Source organism: Oryzias melastigma, linkage group LG14 (genome assembly GCF_002922805.2).
Source record: "Oryzias melastigma strain HK-1 linkage group LG14, ASM292280v2, whole genome shotgun sequence".
NCBI classification, from domain to species: domain Eukaryota; kingdom Metazoa; phylum Chordata; class Actinopteri; order Beloniformes; family Adrianichthyidae; genus Oryzias; species Oryzias melastigma.
In genome coordinates, this window is record NC_050525.1 from 18,834,328 (window position 1) to 18,848,145 (window position 13,818).

The following is a 13,818-nucleotide window of genomic DNA, read 5'->3' on the forward strand; positions in this document are numbered from 1 at the left end:
ATAATTATTATTATCATAATTATTATTGTTGTCTTTGTTATTGTTATTGTTATGTACTTCAAAACTTTGTTTCCAATCAAAGACCTAAAGATTTTGTGGTCGCAAGAAATTTTCGTTTTTAAATATAATACTGTTTTTTTCCGTAATTAATGCAGTTTTTATTTTCAGGTTTTTTTAATATAGGTTTGGGATTTTTTCTTCGAGTTTTTTTGTTTTGTTTTAAGTTGAAATAGAACAAATACATCAAATTTTGGAGAAACATTTTGGATGCATAATTTTTTTAACACCTGGAAATAAAGGTCTAAGTCATATTACGATTGCTACCTTTATTACAACAAAAATAACCAAATTTTAATGTGTAATGTTTTTTTACACCTTTTCTTTTGACTAAAGGAGTTTCCATTAAATGAATATATATATATATATATATTTGTGATACTATTTTTAATATGTTCAATATTTAAGTCTTTTTGCTTTTAGGCTTTTTTCAAAATTCTGTCTCTTTAAATAAAAAAAAACTAAAAATGTAACCTTTAATTTCAGCCCTCTATTATTTTTTTATCCCAGGTTCACATTGTTTTTGTTGTTTTTTTTTTTCTTTCATGCTTGATTAATTTAAAATTTGCAAACCAAAATAAACAAAATTATTTTCACATTTTAATAAGATGTGAATCCATGCTTACCCAATAAACTAAAAACTCTGCAAATCCAACCAGCTTGATAATTAAGTATGTTAACAGAGCACATAAAGGAGCAATAATAGGTGTGTCTACAACACACTAGTCAACACAGTCCCTGGTGTTCAGACATGTTCAAACATGCCCTTTACTCAGGGATTTACAGTTATATATAGACACTGTCAGCAAATCTTTTTTGTTTCCAAGGAAAAAGCTTCAATTCATTGCAGACCCCAGCGTTCTGCAACTGATGTCAGTGCAGCAGAGTTGGATTCTTTGTCATTGGAAAGTTTTTAAATTTTGCTGTTGTTGTTGAGTAAAGTTAAGGGGAGCTGCCTAACCACCAGATTATTTCCATGCCGCAGCACACATGCAGCTGCTTTGCATACAGTTAGAGTGTAGCTCTGGAAGGCAGGGACTCACAATGCAGTCTGCTAGAGGAAATACACTTGAGGAAATACTAACAGTACAAATCATAGACAGCGGACTGAAGATAAGATCAAAATTCGGTGAGCAATCCATTGACATCTGTATCATGCCAGTGGATTACCATATCATACACCATTGACATATCATATTTCATTGATATGTTCCTATAAACCAGGGATGTCAAACTTGATTGCACGGGGGCCAAAATCCAAAACACACCTTAGGTCGCTGGCCGAATAGGATAAACATTTATTAAACACTCTAAAACAAAATTTTCAAAACTTTAAAAATGTAGCTTTGTAGCATTAATATGAATAAAAACATGGAGGAATATTAATCACAGACCCCCATCTCATTAGCACGATTAAAACCTTTCTTTAAAAACCATTGTATATAAATTGGTCCATCTTTTCTGCCCTGTAGTTCATCATCATTCCACTAGGGGCAGTAGAAGAGCTTTTCCTGCTCATTTCAAAATGGCTGCCTCCACAATACCTTAAAAACACTTTGGCGGGAAAAGGTTTAGCTATTTTTCAAAACTTTATGATGAGATTAACTCCCTAATTGTAAATGTGAAAGATTGTCAATTTATTCTTGGTAATGCAGGTGCATCATATCAAAAATGTATATAGTAAAATTCAGACAAAGGATAAATAAGAAGTTTTTTTTCTTAAACAGTATATTTTTGCATCTTAGACCAATATTTTTGCAAGCAAAAATGTTCCAAATATATGTATCATAGTTATTCATGTTTCATAAAAAATAATATTGCAAACTTTGTTATTGTGAAATTCATCAAAGGATTTCAAAAACACTATAATTTAAAAAAAAATGTAATTTTACTGTTAATTCTGATAGAGTGGACTTCACATACAAAACTGTCACTGCAAAAGAAAAATAATGGGTAAATTTTTAACATTAAAAAAAGCAACAAAAGTTAATTTAAAACACGAATAAACAAGATAGAATAATATTTTACTTGGAAACAGAATAAAAAAAACAGAATCTTTAACTTGAAAGTTGAAGTTGAATAATCTTGTATTTTGCGCAAAAAAGAGCAGAAAAAATTAATAAATCATAAACTGTCTTTAAGATAAAAAAATACTTTAGCTCTTTAATGCTAATTTTATTTTCCCAAGTTGTTGACATTTATTGATTTTAAATATTTTGTCTGTTACTGTATGAACATTGAGGTTTGTCCCCTTTCTGCTTCATCGTGAAAACCTCCAAAGCAGCCTGACTGTAACAGAGATTCTGCTCTGCGGTGGTTGTCTGCAGTTGCTGTTGTAGTTTGAGCCACATCATCAGCCTGATGTTCTCCAAGTAACCTCTATTGCAATTTGCATGACTGGCTTCAGACTCATTTGTATTTTCTGTACACAAATTAGATGTGCACCTTGACTGCTTGGACAGGTACATTGTTTAGTTCAGTCTGTTATCATGTTAGAACTCCTTTTTTATTGATAAAAGTTAATCAAACGAGTAATTTATTGGAAAATAATCGTCCCTGTCAGACACAAGAATCAGTTAGATGATTTTTGCATGGACTGTGGACAGAACTAGACAGAACATGTTGTTATACCAGTGATTAAGTAAATTGAACAGTCAACAGACTTACAGTCTGTTCGTTGAAACCTTTCTACAAAGGACAGTAATCCAATGAAACAGCTGCAACGAAAAGAACAAAAAAAGAGAAAGAAAAGACTGATTTCCCTAGCAGTTAAGGCTGTGGCTCCACTGTGCTTGCTTCTGTTACTTAGACCGTGCCCTTTATTTGGAGCCAGGGATTGGTCCAGGGCCAACATTTGCATGGCAAGGGTTACTTGAATGAGAAGCTCCCCGGATTCTCACTATCTGACATGCAAAACTGATGGCAGGCCAGTTAAAATGGCGGATGTGCACAGTCAGCACAGGTGCGCTAACATCCATGCAGTGACTTTCCTGCCTCCACCCTCCCCCCTGCCAGAGTTTCAGACCTTCACCACTTTTCTCGGACAGGGTCATGCAAATGAGAGCTGTGATTTTGTTTGGACGCTGCTGATAGTCGAGGGATGAGGCTGGAGTTGTAGAAGGAGATACACGCAGCGCCTAGTAACAGTTCCAATTGATTAGCGAAGACATATAGACGGGGTTTAAGCTGAAATCCAAAAGTGAAGTTGAAACAAGAGAACAGTGTGGAGAATTTAGAGAAAAGATCAACTAAAATCTAAAGAATTGAAAAGATGCCGAGGTCTTTTCTGGTGAAGAAGAAACGTGGTGCATGTGGAGCATGGCAATGGAAAGAACCAGAACAGCATGAATGGACGGAGGACAAGACCATAGAGGACAAGACCATAGGTATCTATCTATCTATCTATCTATCTATCTATCTATCTATCTATCTATCTATCTATCTATCTATCTATCTATCTATCTATCTATGAAGTCCTTCTCTTCCAGGAGTTGTGGACAATTTCACTTTTCCAAGTAGGCTGCAGTAGCACAGAACACAAACTGGTTTCCAGCTGATTTTACTGTAATTGTCACTTTTGTGTCCTTTGACCTATTTTCAGTATCTGAACATACTCTAAAGCAGACTCCGTTCCCCGGGGAGGCTCGGCTGCCTCCCACTCTCCATCAGACAGCGGGCATGTCCGCTCACAGAGCAGCAGGAGTTCCAGGTCCAGTCCCTTTCACAGGACCAGGAGGACCAGAGGATGACAGCAGACAGAAATGGTCCAAAGCCATGCTCCAGAACCCGTTCTGCCATCATAGTGCACTGGCTCTAGTCAGCAGAGCCAAGGTAAGTTTTATTTACCGTCACCTTTATTATGCAAACACTGTTACAATCTAAAAATGTAGCCATGTTGTGTTCAAAACTTCTAATAGAAAATAAGAATGTTAGCTCTTTTTTTTCTTATATTCTATGATGTTGAGTTTTCAGTTTGTATGTTATTTTTATTTTTATTTTGTACATTTAGTTTTAGCTGTCTGGCACTTGTAGTAAAAACAATATAAACTTAATTTTACGAATAAAACTGGCCTATATTGTTGATTTAAAGGTTTATAGAACATGATTCTACTTTTGACTTTAATGAAAATATTTAGTAATTAAGCATTGATTTTTTTTTGTACTAATATAGTTAAAAATGGATTGTAACATTTAATATTTTTTATTGCTCACAGATACCCAAATGAATTCCTAGCACTGGTGATTGCATAAACAAAATTTAAGGTCATCACTGGTCATTTATATTTGGTTCTATTGCAGTAAAACACAAAATAATTTGACCTTCCTGGAATGATCTAGATCAAGTAGGACCAGAATTGCATATTTATTTGATAGTTTTTGATTGATTCGAAGTTTTCTAACATTTTTTTTGTGCAGCACATTGAGGCAACTTTGACTATAAATGGGTATTTTTTAAACAAACTCAAATGAACAAAAGAACTTTTAAGCTTTGTGCCACTAAAATAAGATACAAAATCTTACTTTTTAAAAGAAAATTTCCTAAACTTGAAATGAAATGCAACCTTTCACAATCACTCAAGAGTTTTTGTTGTCTTTTTACATGTCATTACCAGCCTCGTCCCCGCACGTCCACCGCCTCTGGAGACTTTGTGTGCTCGGTTTGCCATAAGGTGTTCCCCCTGCAGCGCATGCTGACCCGTCACCTTAAATGCCACAGCCTGGTCAAGAGACATCCGTGTCGATTCTGTGGCAAAGGATTCAACGATACCTTCGACCTGAAGAGACACATGAGGACTCACACAGGTCATGAATAACAAAGACTCTTTGAGAATAATAATAACCCCAGTAGAAAAGAATATAGGCAGGAGGCGGAGCTAAAGTCTTTAGAGGCCACTCATTTACTAAATGTAGCTTTAAATATCTAAATTACTTGAAATATAAGTGTCATATTTCCTGTTTTTGACAGCAGTACATACAACTTCCTTTCAAAATAAAATGCACTTTGTGTCAAAATAAGCTCCTCCTGGTGCAGCAGAGAGAGTAAAACTGCATGAAACTCAAGTGAACATAGGATTTCCTACTATTATAACATTGACGCTCCTTTATCGCTTTTCTCCTTTTTACTATCTGAAATAAGCATGTCAATATTTGTGTAGAATTCATTTTTAAAGAAAATCTTTTCATTAAAATGCAGTTACATAAAAAGAACTTTGCTTCTAAGCAGAATCTAGATATTGTACAGCAGAAAATAAGAATATGTGCTTTAAGTTTATTCTAATGATTAACTAAAATGACACTAAATTAAACTTTTAACCATAATTTCTCTGGTTATCTGACATGTTAAAAATCTGTACATGAATGACAAAACAACTAACCAAAACTACAAAACTATTATGTACCATATTTATATTGTTTGCAAAAAGAGTCACAGTGGAGGGATTGAGGAGTCACATGAGGCTCTAGAGCTTCAGGTTGCATACCCCTGTCCCAAGAGATGCCACTTCCAGAAATGTTTAGAGACTTCCAGTTCCTTCACTGTGAATGGCTCTAACGGTATAAAAAAAAAAAATAAAAGGCCTTGGAGCACGAGTCAAAGTCAAGGCTCCAGATAATTGTATCCGGCCCTCCAGATCATTTTTTCATTGTTATTAATAGCTTGATATTATATTGCGCATATTTTTAATTTGTATAATTTTTGACAAAATATATTTTTATGGAGAGTGAAATTTTGAAAGTTATTTAATGTTTAAGTTGATTTATTCTGGAATAATAATGCTGCCTTTTTATTATTCATAATTATGTTAAAAAGTTATGGTTTTAAAGTTTTAAAAATTGGCATTCTGCTAGCTTTTTAGACTATTTTGACATTTATTAAAAATGTTTAGGCAATTTTGGAGTTTAGCTAATAATTAAGCTACATGCTGTTTTGGCTAATTAAGACTTTTTTCTGTGACTTATTATTATTTTTTATTGTATTTTATTTTTATTTTTGTCTATTTTGGAGTTTAGCCAATATTTCAGCTAAATGCTAGCTGTTTTAGCAAATTTAGGCTTTTTATTCAAATTTTTTAGGCTGTTTTGGAGTTTAGCTACGTGCTAGCTGTTTTGACTAGCCTAAGTTTTTTTTTTTTTTTTTAAGATAATTTGGCATTTAGCTAATAATTTAGCTGGATATCAGCTCCAGTGATTTTCAGCTATAAGCTTCAGTGTTTTTAACTATCAACTTCAGCATCTTCAGCTATCTGTACTAGCATTTTCAGCTTACAGCATAATCGCAGGTAATGCTATATATCTAGTTCCTAATTATGTTAAAAAGTTACAGTTTTAAAGTTTTAAAAATGTAGTTTTAGTGTGTTCAATAAATATTTATCCTGTAAGGTGTGTTTTGGATTTTGGCCCCTTGTGCGATTGAGTTTGACACCTCTGCGTTCGAGCCTTTGCTACACGCTAGGCTGCATGTGTCTAGTGTGTCTTGAACAAACACCCTTGCTTGCTGCATTGACTCTAGATACATTTCCCTTTCACTGCAGGTATCCGTCCTTACAAGTGTGAGCTGTGCGAGAAGGCGTTCACACAGCGCTGCTCTCTGGAGTCCCACATGAGGAAAATTCATGGCGTTCACCAGCAGTACGCCTACCGCCAAAGACGCTCCAAGATCTTTGTCTGTGAAGACTGTGGTTACACTTCAAGCCGCCCAGACGAGTATTTCCTCCACGTGAGACAACGTCACCCCAGCAGTCCTGCCCTTCGCAGATACTACCGCCGTCAGGCCCATGAAAACAGCACTTTTGCATCGACAGACCCCAAACTCGCCCCTTATGTGTTGTATTCCACCCCCACATACTTCATGTAGCATTTTGTGCTCCTTCTTATTCTTCCCCTAAATTGTGTAAAGATTAGCTCGAAGTCTATACCAAAAAAATAGAACAACCTTCCATAAACCAGCATAAGATCCATAGTTATGTTTAATATTTACTTAGCTCTCAAAAGAATTTTATGATTTTAACCTACATTTAGTTTGGTTTGATTTAGTTGGGCTAAAAGTTGTTTGCCTGAGCATTTGTACCCCCAAATTATTAGTAGTATTTCTGTTTTCCACTGCACTACTTATGGTCACATAAATTATGGAACACACTTCCCTGGGAAGCTTTTGAAGCCGCTCATTTAAAGGCAGTAGTGGCAGAATGCTAGTGATAGTAAGGATGCTAATGGTCCGGTCGGTGCTAACTATTCTGCTTGATTAAAAAGTTGCTCTACCTAATCTCTTTATTTTATTGAATAATTAATACATTAAAATAATGTTATCAATATGAATAGCTGATTCTTTTATGGAAAATCTTAAAAATTTGGCTTGAATTTGCTTTTTTTTTTTTTTTGAGCCAGCAGGCTAGTATGTCAGCAAGCTAACGCTAAAAATGAAAAAAAAAAAATACTGATGAAAGTTGGGTTTTGGTGTTTTTAACATGTTCTTGTGGCATTTTTCTCATAGTGGAGGACATGTATAAATAAAATTAATCTTTAAATTGCATTTCTGAGTATTTCTTGATTTAAATTGTTGAAAATCAGGAACAGACACAAAAATACAGTTGGAAATTGTTTGTAGGTGTGATGTACAAGTTAATATGAAAAGCCACAAGGTCCCTGCTCCGCTCCATTCTGATGCATCTACTTCTTGCAGACAAATAGATCCATGTGCATCTTTGTTTTCCTCGTCTGAGCTGGTATCTGGCTCAGAATTGTACAACTGAATAGCTCCGACATTGCTCACCATTTTTGCTGCATCGCTAATGTTAGGTTGGAGTTGTCAGGGTCTGTAAGCTAGTGGGGCGTGCTTACTCCACGCCAACAGTCCTGCCCACATTTCAGAGGTGAATTTGTAGGGAACTACTGCCGCTCTGCAGAAACTATGTCAGAGAAAACAACACATTTTATTTTATTTAGGCTAAAAACAGCATAATTGTAGTTAAGAGATGACTAGGAATGAATTTTAAAAAAAGAGTGGAGTGACAGATATTGGAAATATGAGCTCACATTGTAAAAATGTTTGTTTTTTCCTAAAAAAATACTTAAATATTTCATACTTTTGTTAAATATATTGATGTTTCTGATAGTCAAATAATTAAATGTAAGTGTTCATTTTTTTTAAAGATTTTATTTGTTAAGAACAAATAGATTTTTGTGTTGTTGTTTTTTTTTGTGTGGTGATACAGTCAAAACAAATTCAAGAAATTATCATACACTCAATTGAACAAACAGTACCCAATGTTAGACAATAGCACGTATCTAAATAGGTGCAGCTCCTCCAAAAAAGCGTTGTTTTTATCTTGAAATATTCATTTTAAGTAGTTTTTATTTGTAAATAAAAGAAATGTAAACTTTTTTTTACTATTAATGAGAATACTAGTTGTTTTTCACTGATTGAATAAATGGTTTGCTTTGAGTTGGGCCCAAATGCAGTGAAGCTCGGGACTTGGTTAATTAAAAACCTTTTGCAAACATAAAAAAGGAGAAAAATTACATTATAGGTGGAAGGGTGCAGTGCTTAGACTTTGCATGTTGCATGCATTTTCTCTGGACACTTCAGTTTCCCCCCACAGTCCAAAAACATGTTTAATTGGTGAATTGGTGTCTTTAAAATTGTGCATATGAGGGTGTGGCCCTACAACAGACCGGCAACAAATTCAGTGAGTACCATGCCTTTGCCCAACGGTGGTTGAGTAAGCTCCAGCAGGTTCTGAAGATGGAAGGATGGATCATGGGTGAAGCTGCAAACAATGCTTTGTTTTGATGATCTTTCCTTCTTTACAAGTAGCATAAGAAAATGTATAAAGTGTAAATAATTAAATTTAAAAAATGATTTCAGATAAATTAAAAAGGAAAGTTATTGTTAGGTTTAGACATTGATGATTGCAACACAAATACATGTACTTTTAATGAAAAGCTCAGTTAACACTTAAATATTTTATTCAAAAGAAAATATCCCAAAATTAATTACTTCATTTGATATTAAATTAGCTTTATTTGATCTATTTATCTTATCTTCCCTTCATCTTGTCTAAAATCCAGCACCTAATCTAAGATCTACCAGGACAAAACACAAACTGAAAATTTTCCTCTGATGATGGTTTATTATTTCGAGTTCTTCGATCCATCAAACAGCAGACACTTTGCCTGTAAGAGGACAACATAGCACCACAGGATGAGTACGTGTCTCTGATTGCTTTTGTGTTTCTACAAGATTTTGTGCCAACCTCGTGCCACCGCAGAGTGTCCGGGGCCAAGCCTATATGGCAGTGAGGACAAGTGTCCGTCTGATCCAGATCCTCCTGGTTTCTTTGTCCCCAGCAGGGCCCCTCGCTGCCCCACAGGGAGCTGCATGTGGAGTGGGAGGAACAAGCCACACCAAAGTGAGGCCGAGGGTCTGTCTGGTAGCTCACCTTCTGACCACTAGTTGGCGATGCGGGGTCAGAGTCTTGCTGTCACACAGACAAAAGGATTTTGTTAATCCCTTATAATTAAAACGCTAGGAATTATTTTCACCGTTCATCTTTTTAACATATGAAGCAGATTTGAATGCAAAAAAACAGGAAACTCTTTGAGTTAATGGATTAATTTAGTGTTAATGTTCAATTATAAATGAAAAAAGTTAAATGACATAATCTGAATAATGTCGTTAACAAGTTTTTGTGAAGGGGTCAAGTTTTATTTTAATACACTAAAAATAAAGTAAAATAAAAAATAGATTAATCTAGATTTAAATATAAGAAAGTTACACTTCTTACAGCTTTAACAGGAGGCTCAGTACAGATATTTAAGTGTCACGGTTTGGGTTAATCCAGCACGTCACAACACAGTATTTGCTTTTGACATTAACTCTTCGTCTCCTCTTCCTGATCCTCCTGCAAAATGTCTGTTGTTCCACTGCAGATTCCTCATTGAGCTTCCTTTTTTGTCCACTTTTAATTTAGTCCAGTACTTCTGATTTTGGGATATTTAATGACATCACCTCAGAAATTCCTCATAAATGATCAAATAAAATGAAATGTAATTTTCCTTTTTTTTTCTTCATGTTTTTTGACATAAAAAGTTCCAACTGGAGTCTCACAACCTGCTTGGTGGCTTCCGGTAAATACTCTGAGTCGAGGGACCTCAGACAATACCAGCATGGCTCCGGTGGATTATCTGTGAGGAGAGAAAAAATAGATACTTAAGGATTTTGGAGAAGTGTGACATGAAATATTGCAAATCAAAGGCAACCCCATATGGAAGTAAAACTAAATTTGAGAGTCAAAGTGAACCGGTTGATTTAAAGAAGTACAATGAATTAGTAGGTAGTTTAATCTGTTTGATGTCTTGTAATGTCTTTAGCAGCTACTGCACAGGAAGTATATCTTGAGAATTTATTAAAATGATGGGCAATGGAGGTGACTACTGTATGTACCAGTGACTATCTCTGAGGATAATCAAATTTCAGTTGCTCTTTCTAAGAAACCTTCATGGCATCAAATATTCAAACATGTTGACATTACTTTGTGAGATCTGTATTGTGTTAAGGGAAAAATAACAATTTATTGTCCTACAGAAGACAGGATGGTAATAAAATCAAGAAGAATATGTTTATGCATTCATTTTTTGGAGTGTAAGGGTGCATTCAGACTGGAATTATTACTGGAAGAATTATGAGGGCGGGGAAAAGTCAGAAGAGTTCACTAATTCAAACGTAATATCTCTCTGACGTCTGTATCAACATCAGGTACAACACTTTTTACTGCTACTTTGGTCCTGCAAGACGGTTTCTGAGGAGTTGACGGCTATGAAGGAATGCTCACAAGGGTTCATGATGTATAGGTTGCCGGTAATACATCGTGAGAAACAATGTGTATCAGGTTAAAATTTGTTTTAATGAGCCTGCATTCATCCAACCACAGTTTAACGAGTTGTTGTTCCATCGTTGCTCCAAGTTTGTCTGCGGCTCTCTGTTTACATCCCATAATGGTGGCTTTTGGTTCAGTTGTTCCACCTTGGAGCGCGGAGCTTATTCAGACTGAAGAAACCGAGACCACCTCAGAAGTTGGGTACGGGTCCTGGACCAGGGTCCGCTTTGGTGCATTCAGACTGACAATTTGTTCCAAGTTATCAAGGGAACCAACTCTGGTTCACTTTTTAAACAAACCAAATGTGTCCAGTCTGAATACACCCTCAATAATTATGGACACATTGTGTGAATTAATGTATGTGATCTACTGTATTGTCAGTATATAAAAACAAGTGAGGGTGTTGAACTTTACTGAGTGTTCTTTGTTGAAATGACTTCCTGTTTGGGACCTCTGGCCCTGAGCAGAGAGATGTTGGTTCCTCCATCCATAATGTGGTTCCAGCCTTTTAATAATGGCCAAAACCATGTCTATATATTTTAAATGTGTGAATGGAAATGTCTGTAAATGTTGAGTAGAAATCATCTGAGTGTGTTTTACGTTGCACGTCGGGCTGATGAGAAGTGACTGCAGGGGCGGCTGTCTCTTCGTCTGCTGACAGATGTGACAATAGAAGGCGGTCATCATCTCCCTGTGTGTTTGTGCCTGTCGGAGTCTCCTGTGGCAACAACTCTGCACCCCTGATGCATTCGTCCTCCTCCGCCTTCATCATCATCATCGATCACCCCAACCACAAAAGAGAGAAAGCATAAAATGATGTAGATCTAAAGATTTATCAGCATCTTTTTATGACCAATCCTACCTCTCTGTCACTGACTCCGGCGTTGTCCTCCTGTGGCTTCTGGTGGTTTATGGACTCATCACTTTTCTCACTGCAGCTCTGAGGTGCACTTTCAGCCTGGAAGACGGCCATCTCACCGCAGCTTTACACGAGAGAAGGAGAAAACGTGACCTCTGAAGCATTTCAGCAGAAGGTTATCAGCCAATCAATCCTCAGCTGTCTGTAGACTCGCTTTCTTTTTAGTAGTAAATATTCATCCACTACCTTTCCGTTTCCTCTCCCTCCATCCCTGCTCATGTGTCCGCCTCCCAGGGTGCCTGATGTTTTATTTCCTCTTAATCCCTCTGTTGTCAGCCTTTTTTTTTTTCTTCCACTGTGTTGGTTGTGCCCGTCCGCCTGTCTGCCCCTCTCTGAGCTCTTCCCTCCTTCACCGGGGGTGAAACGGAAACTCCAGCCGTTCAATATTTCATGAGTCTGAATGGCTCACAAGCAGGTCTCTGTAAAGAGTAATCAGGTGAGGGTTCTGATACCTGGGCTGTGCATTCTGGTTTGAGATCAGCAGGGCTGATAGAACCAGCGGAAGCCCGAGAGCTTTTGATTGCAGCTCCCCTCATTGTTCCACGGAGCTCTGAAGTTTGTCTTGTTTCATGTAAAAGACTCATGCATACTGCATGAATGTATGATGAGATGAGCCTTTGACTTTAGTAAGTCCACACCGGCATGGTTTTGATGTCAACAATAATAGATGCACGCCAGGGTTTAAAGATGCAGGCCAGAGGAGAAAAGCATTGGTATTTTTTTGGTGAATTACTACAAAACTTCAACATATTTATTCAATAAAACTTGGTAATTGTTTTTGGTTATAAAGGAAATTTGGATCTAAATTCAATTTGGTTCATGGGTCACATTTAACCTGTCTTATCTAAAGTGGGACCGACCAGGTAAGTAGCCAAATAACTCATGTTTTTATGTTTTTTTCTCAGTTGGAAAAAAAATATCTTAAACAACCAAGTAGCCCAATCACTTATTCTTAATTTTAGAGCTATTATTGTGTGAATGCTTTTATAGCACAAACTTAATCACTTTTTCCGCAATCTTGGTATCAAAACGTTCTGCTCGTTCAGGACATTACTGCTTGTACTTTAGGTATTCATAAAATTTATAGTTTTTGAAATATTGAGCAAAAGATGCCCCATAGGAAATGAATGAGAAGTTGCTATATTGCATGTTTGTTTGTATTATTCAAATTTTTAAAGTTATTTAATATTTTTCTGTGGGACAGTAAGACCAGATTTAAAAAGTTTTCTTGAATCTCACCTTGATTTTCAATGTTGTTTCAATGATTCAAACCTTTTTTCTTTTTTTTGCTTTTCTCTTTTATTTCAAGATTATAGTCCTATTAACTGTTGCACAACTGGATGTGAATGAATTAGTTTTTCTCCCCTGGGGATGTGGCAAATCATTGAAAGGTGGAAATCCTCAATCCAATAAGTGGAGATGCTTGGTGCTGAACCAAGATAGAAGCCAAGTTCCCTTAAGTGGTTCAGGTTCAAGTTTTAAAAAAATTACCAGTTTAACCCAGCAGAACCCAAGAAACAATTCCCTCCAGTTTTTTTTTTAATTAATTTGACTACTTGTTTTTTGTGTTTTTATTTGTTTTAGTTAGGACCAGTTACAAGAGCCAAAAATAGGATGAAAAAAATATATTTAAAAAGAAGGAAAAAAAATCAGTCTGTTGCAGGGCCACAATCGTACACGCATGCACACCTGCACTAATTTAGAGTCACCTTAGAAGCATGTTTTTAGACCGTGGGAGGAAGCCAGGGTGCCTGGAGGAGGCCCATGCATGCACAAGGACAGAGGTCAGCAACCTGCGGCTCCAGAGACACATGTGGCTCTTTTACCTCTCCATGGTGGCTCTCTGGCTGAAAATAAAATAATAGTAATTTTTAAAAAAGTTAGAGTTTAACTACTATTTTAGAAACATGCTAACGTTTTTTTGCTAGTTTGTTGTCTAGTGGGGGTTTGGGGCAGTTTAGCTTCTAT

At 36.2% G+C, this 13,818-nt stretch overlaps 2 protein-coding genes and 1 long non-coding RNA gene across 3 annotated transcripts in view; 2 read left to right on the forward strand and 1 right to left on the reverse strand.

Moving 5' to 3' along the window:
* Positions 1 to 3,696: 3,696 nt before the first annotated feature.
* Positions 3,697 to 7,029, forward strand: LOC112142513 (putative transcription factor ovo-like protein 3). The gene is made up of 2 exons (XM_036215091.1): positions 3,697 to 4,860; positions 6,588 to 7,029. Exons 1-2 carry the CDS (start codon positions 4,524 to 4,526, stop codon positions 6,908 to 6,910), a joined length of 660 nt encoding a protein of 219 aa, XP_036070984.1. The 5' UTR covers positions 3,697 to 4,523; the 3' UTR covers positions 6,911 to 7,029.
* Positions 7,030 to 9,003: 1,974 nt separating this feature from the next.
* On the reverse strand, positions 9,004 to 12,835 carry LOC112142784. Its single transcript, XM_024266359.2, has 6 exons — positions 12,037 to 12,835; positions 11,794 to 11,914; positions 11,532 to 11,694; positions 10,166 to 10,239; positions 9,309 to 9,533; positions 9,004 to 9,228 (listed from the first exon to the last, which is right to left on the reverse strand). Exons 1-6 carry the CDS (start codon positions 12,057 to 12,059, stop codon positions 9,187 to 9,189), a joined length of 648 nt encoding a protein of 215 aa, XP_024122127.1. The 5' UTR covers positions 12,060 to 12,835; the 3' UTR covers positions 9,004 to 9,186.
* Positions 12,836 to 12,967: 132 nt separating this feature from the next.
* LOC118599657 overlaps positions 12,968 to 13,818 on the forward strand; it is a 2,505-nt gene continuing 1,654 nt past the window's right edge. The window contains exon 1 of the long non-coding RNA XR_004949098.1: positions 12,968 to 13,634. This is a non-coding gene — a long non-coding RNA (uncharacterized LOC118599657). The remainder of the gene's footprint in view (positions 13,635 to 13,818) is intronic.

Coding starts and splice junctions, on each gene's coding strand:
- LOC112142513 (XM_036215091.1), top strand. CDS start 4,524: ATGAACAAAAGAACTTTTAAGCTTTGTGCCACTAAAATAAGATACAAA. Junction 4,861..6,587: donor ACACATGAGGACTCACACAG/GTCATGAATAAC, acceptor CTTTCACTGCAG/GTATCCGTCCTTACAAGTGT.
- LOC112142784 (XM_024266359.2), bottom strand. CDS start 12,059: ATGGAGGGAGAGGAAACGGAAAG. Junction 10,240..11,531: donor TCATCAGCCCGACGTGCAAC/GTAAAACACACT, acceptor CTCTCCTCACAG/ATAATCCACCGGAGCCATGC. Junction 9,534..10,165: donor TACCGGAAGCCACCAAGCAG/GTTGTGAGACTC, acceptor TCTGTGTGACAG/CAAGACTCTGACCCCGCATC.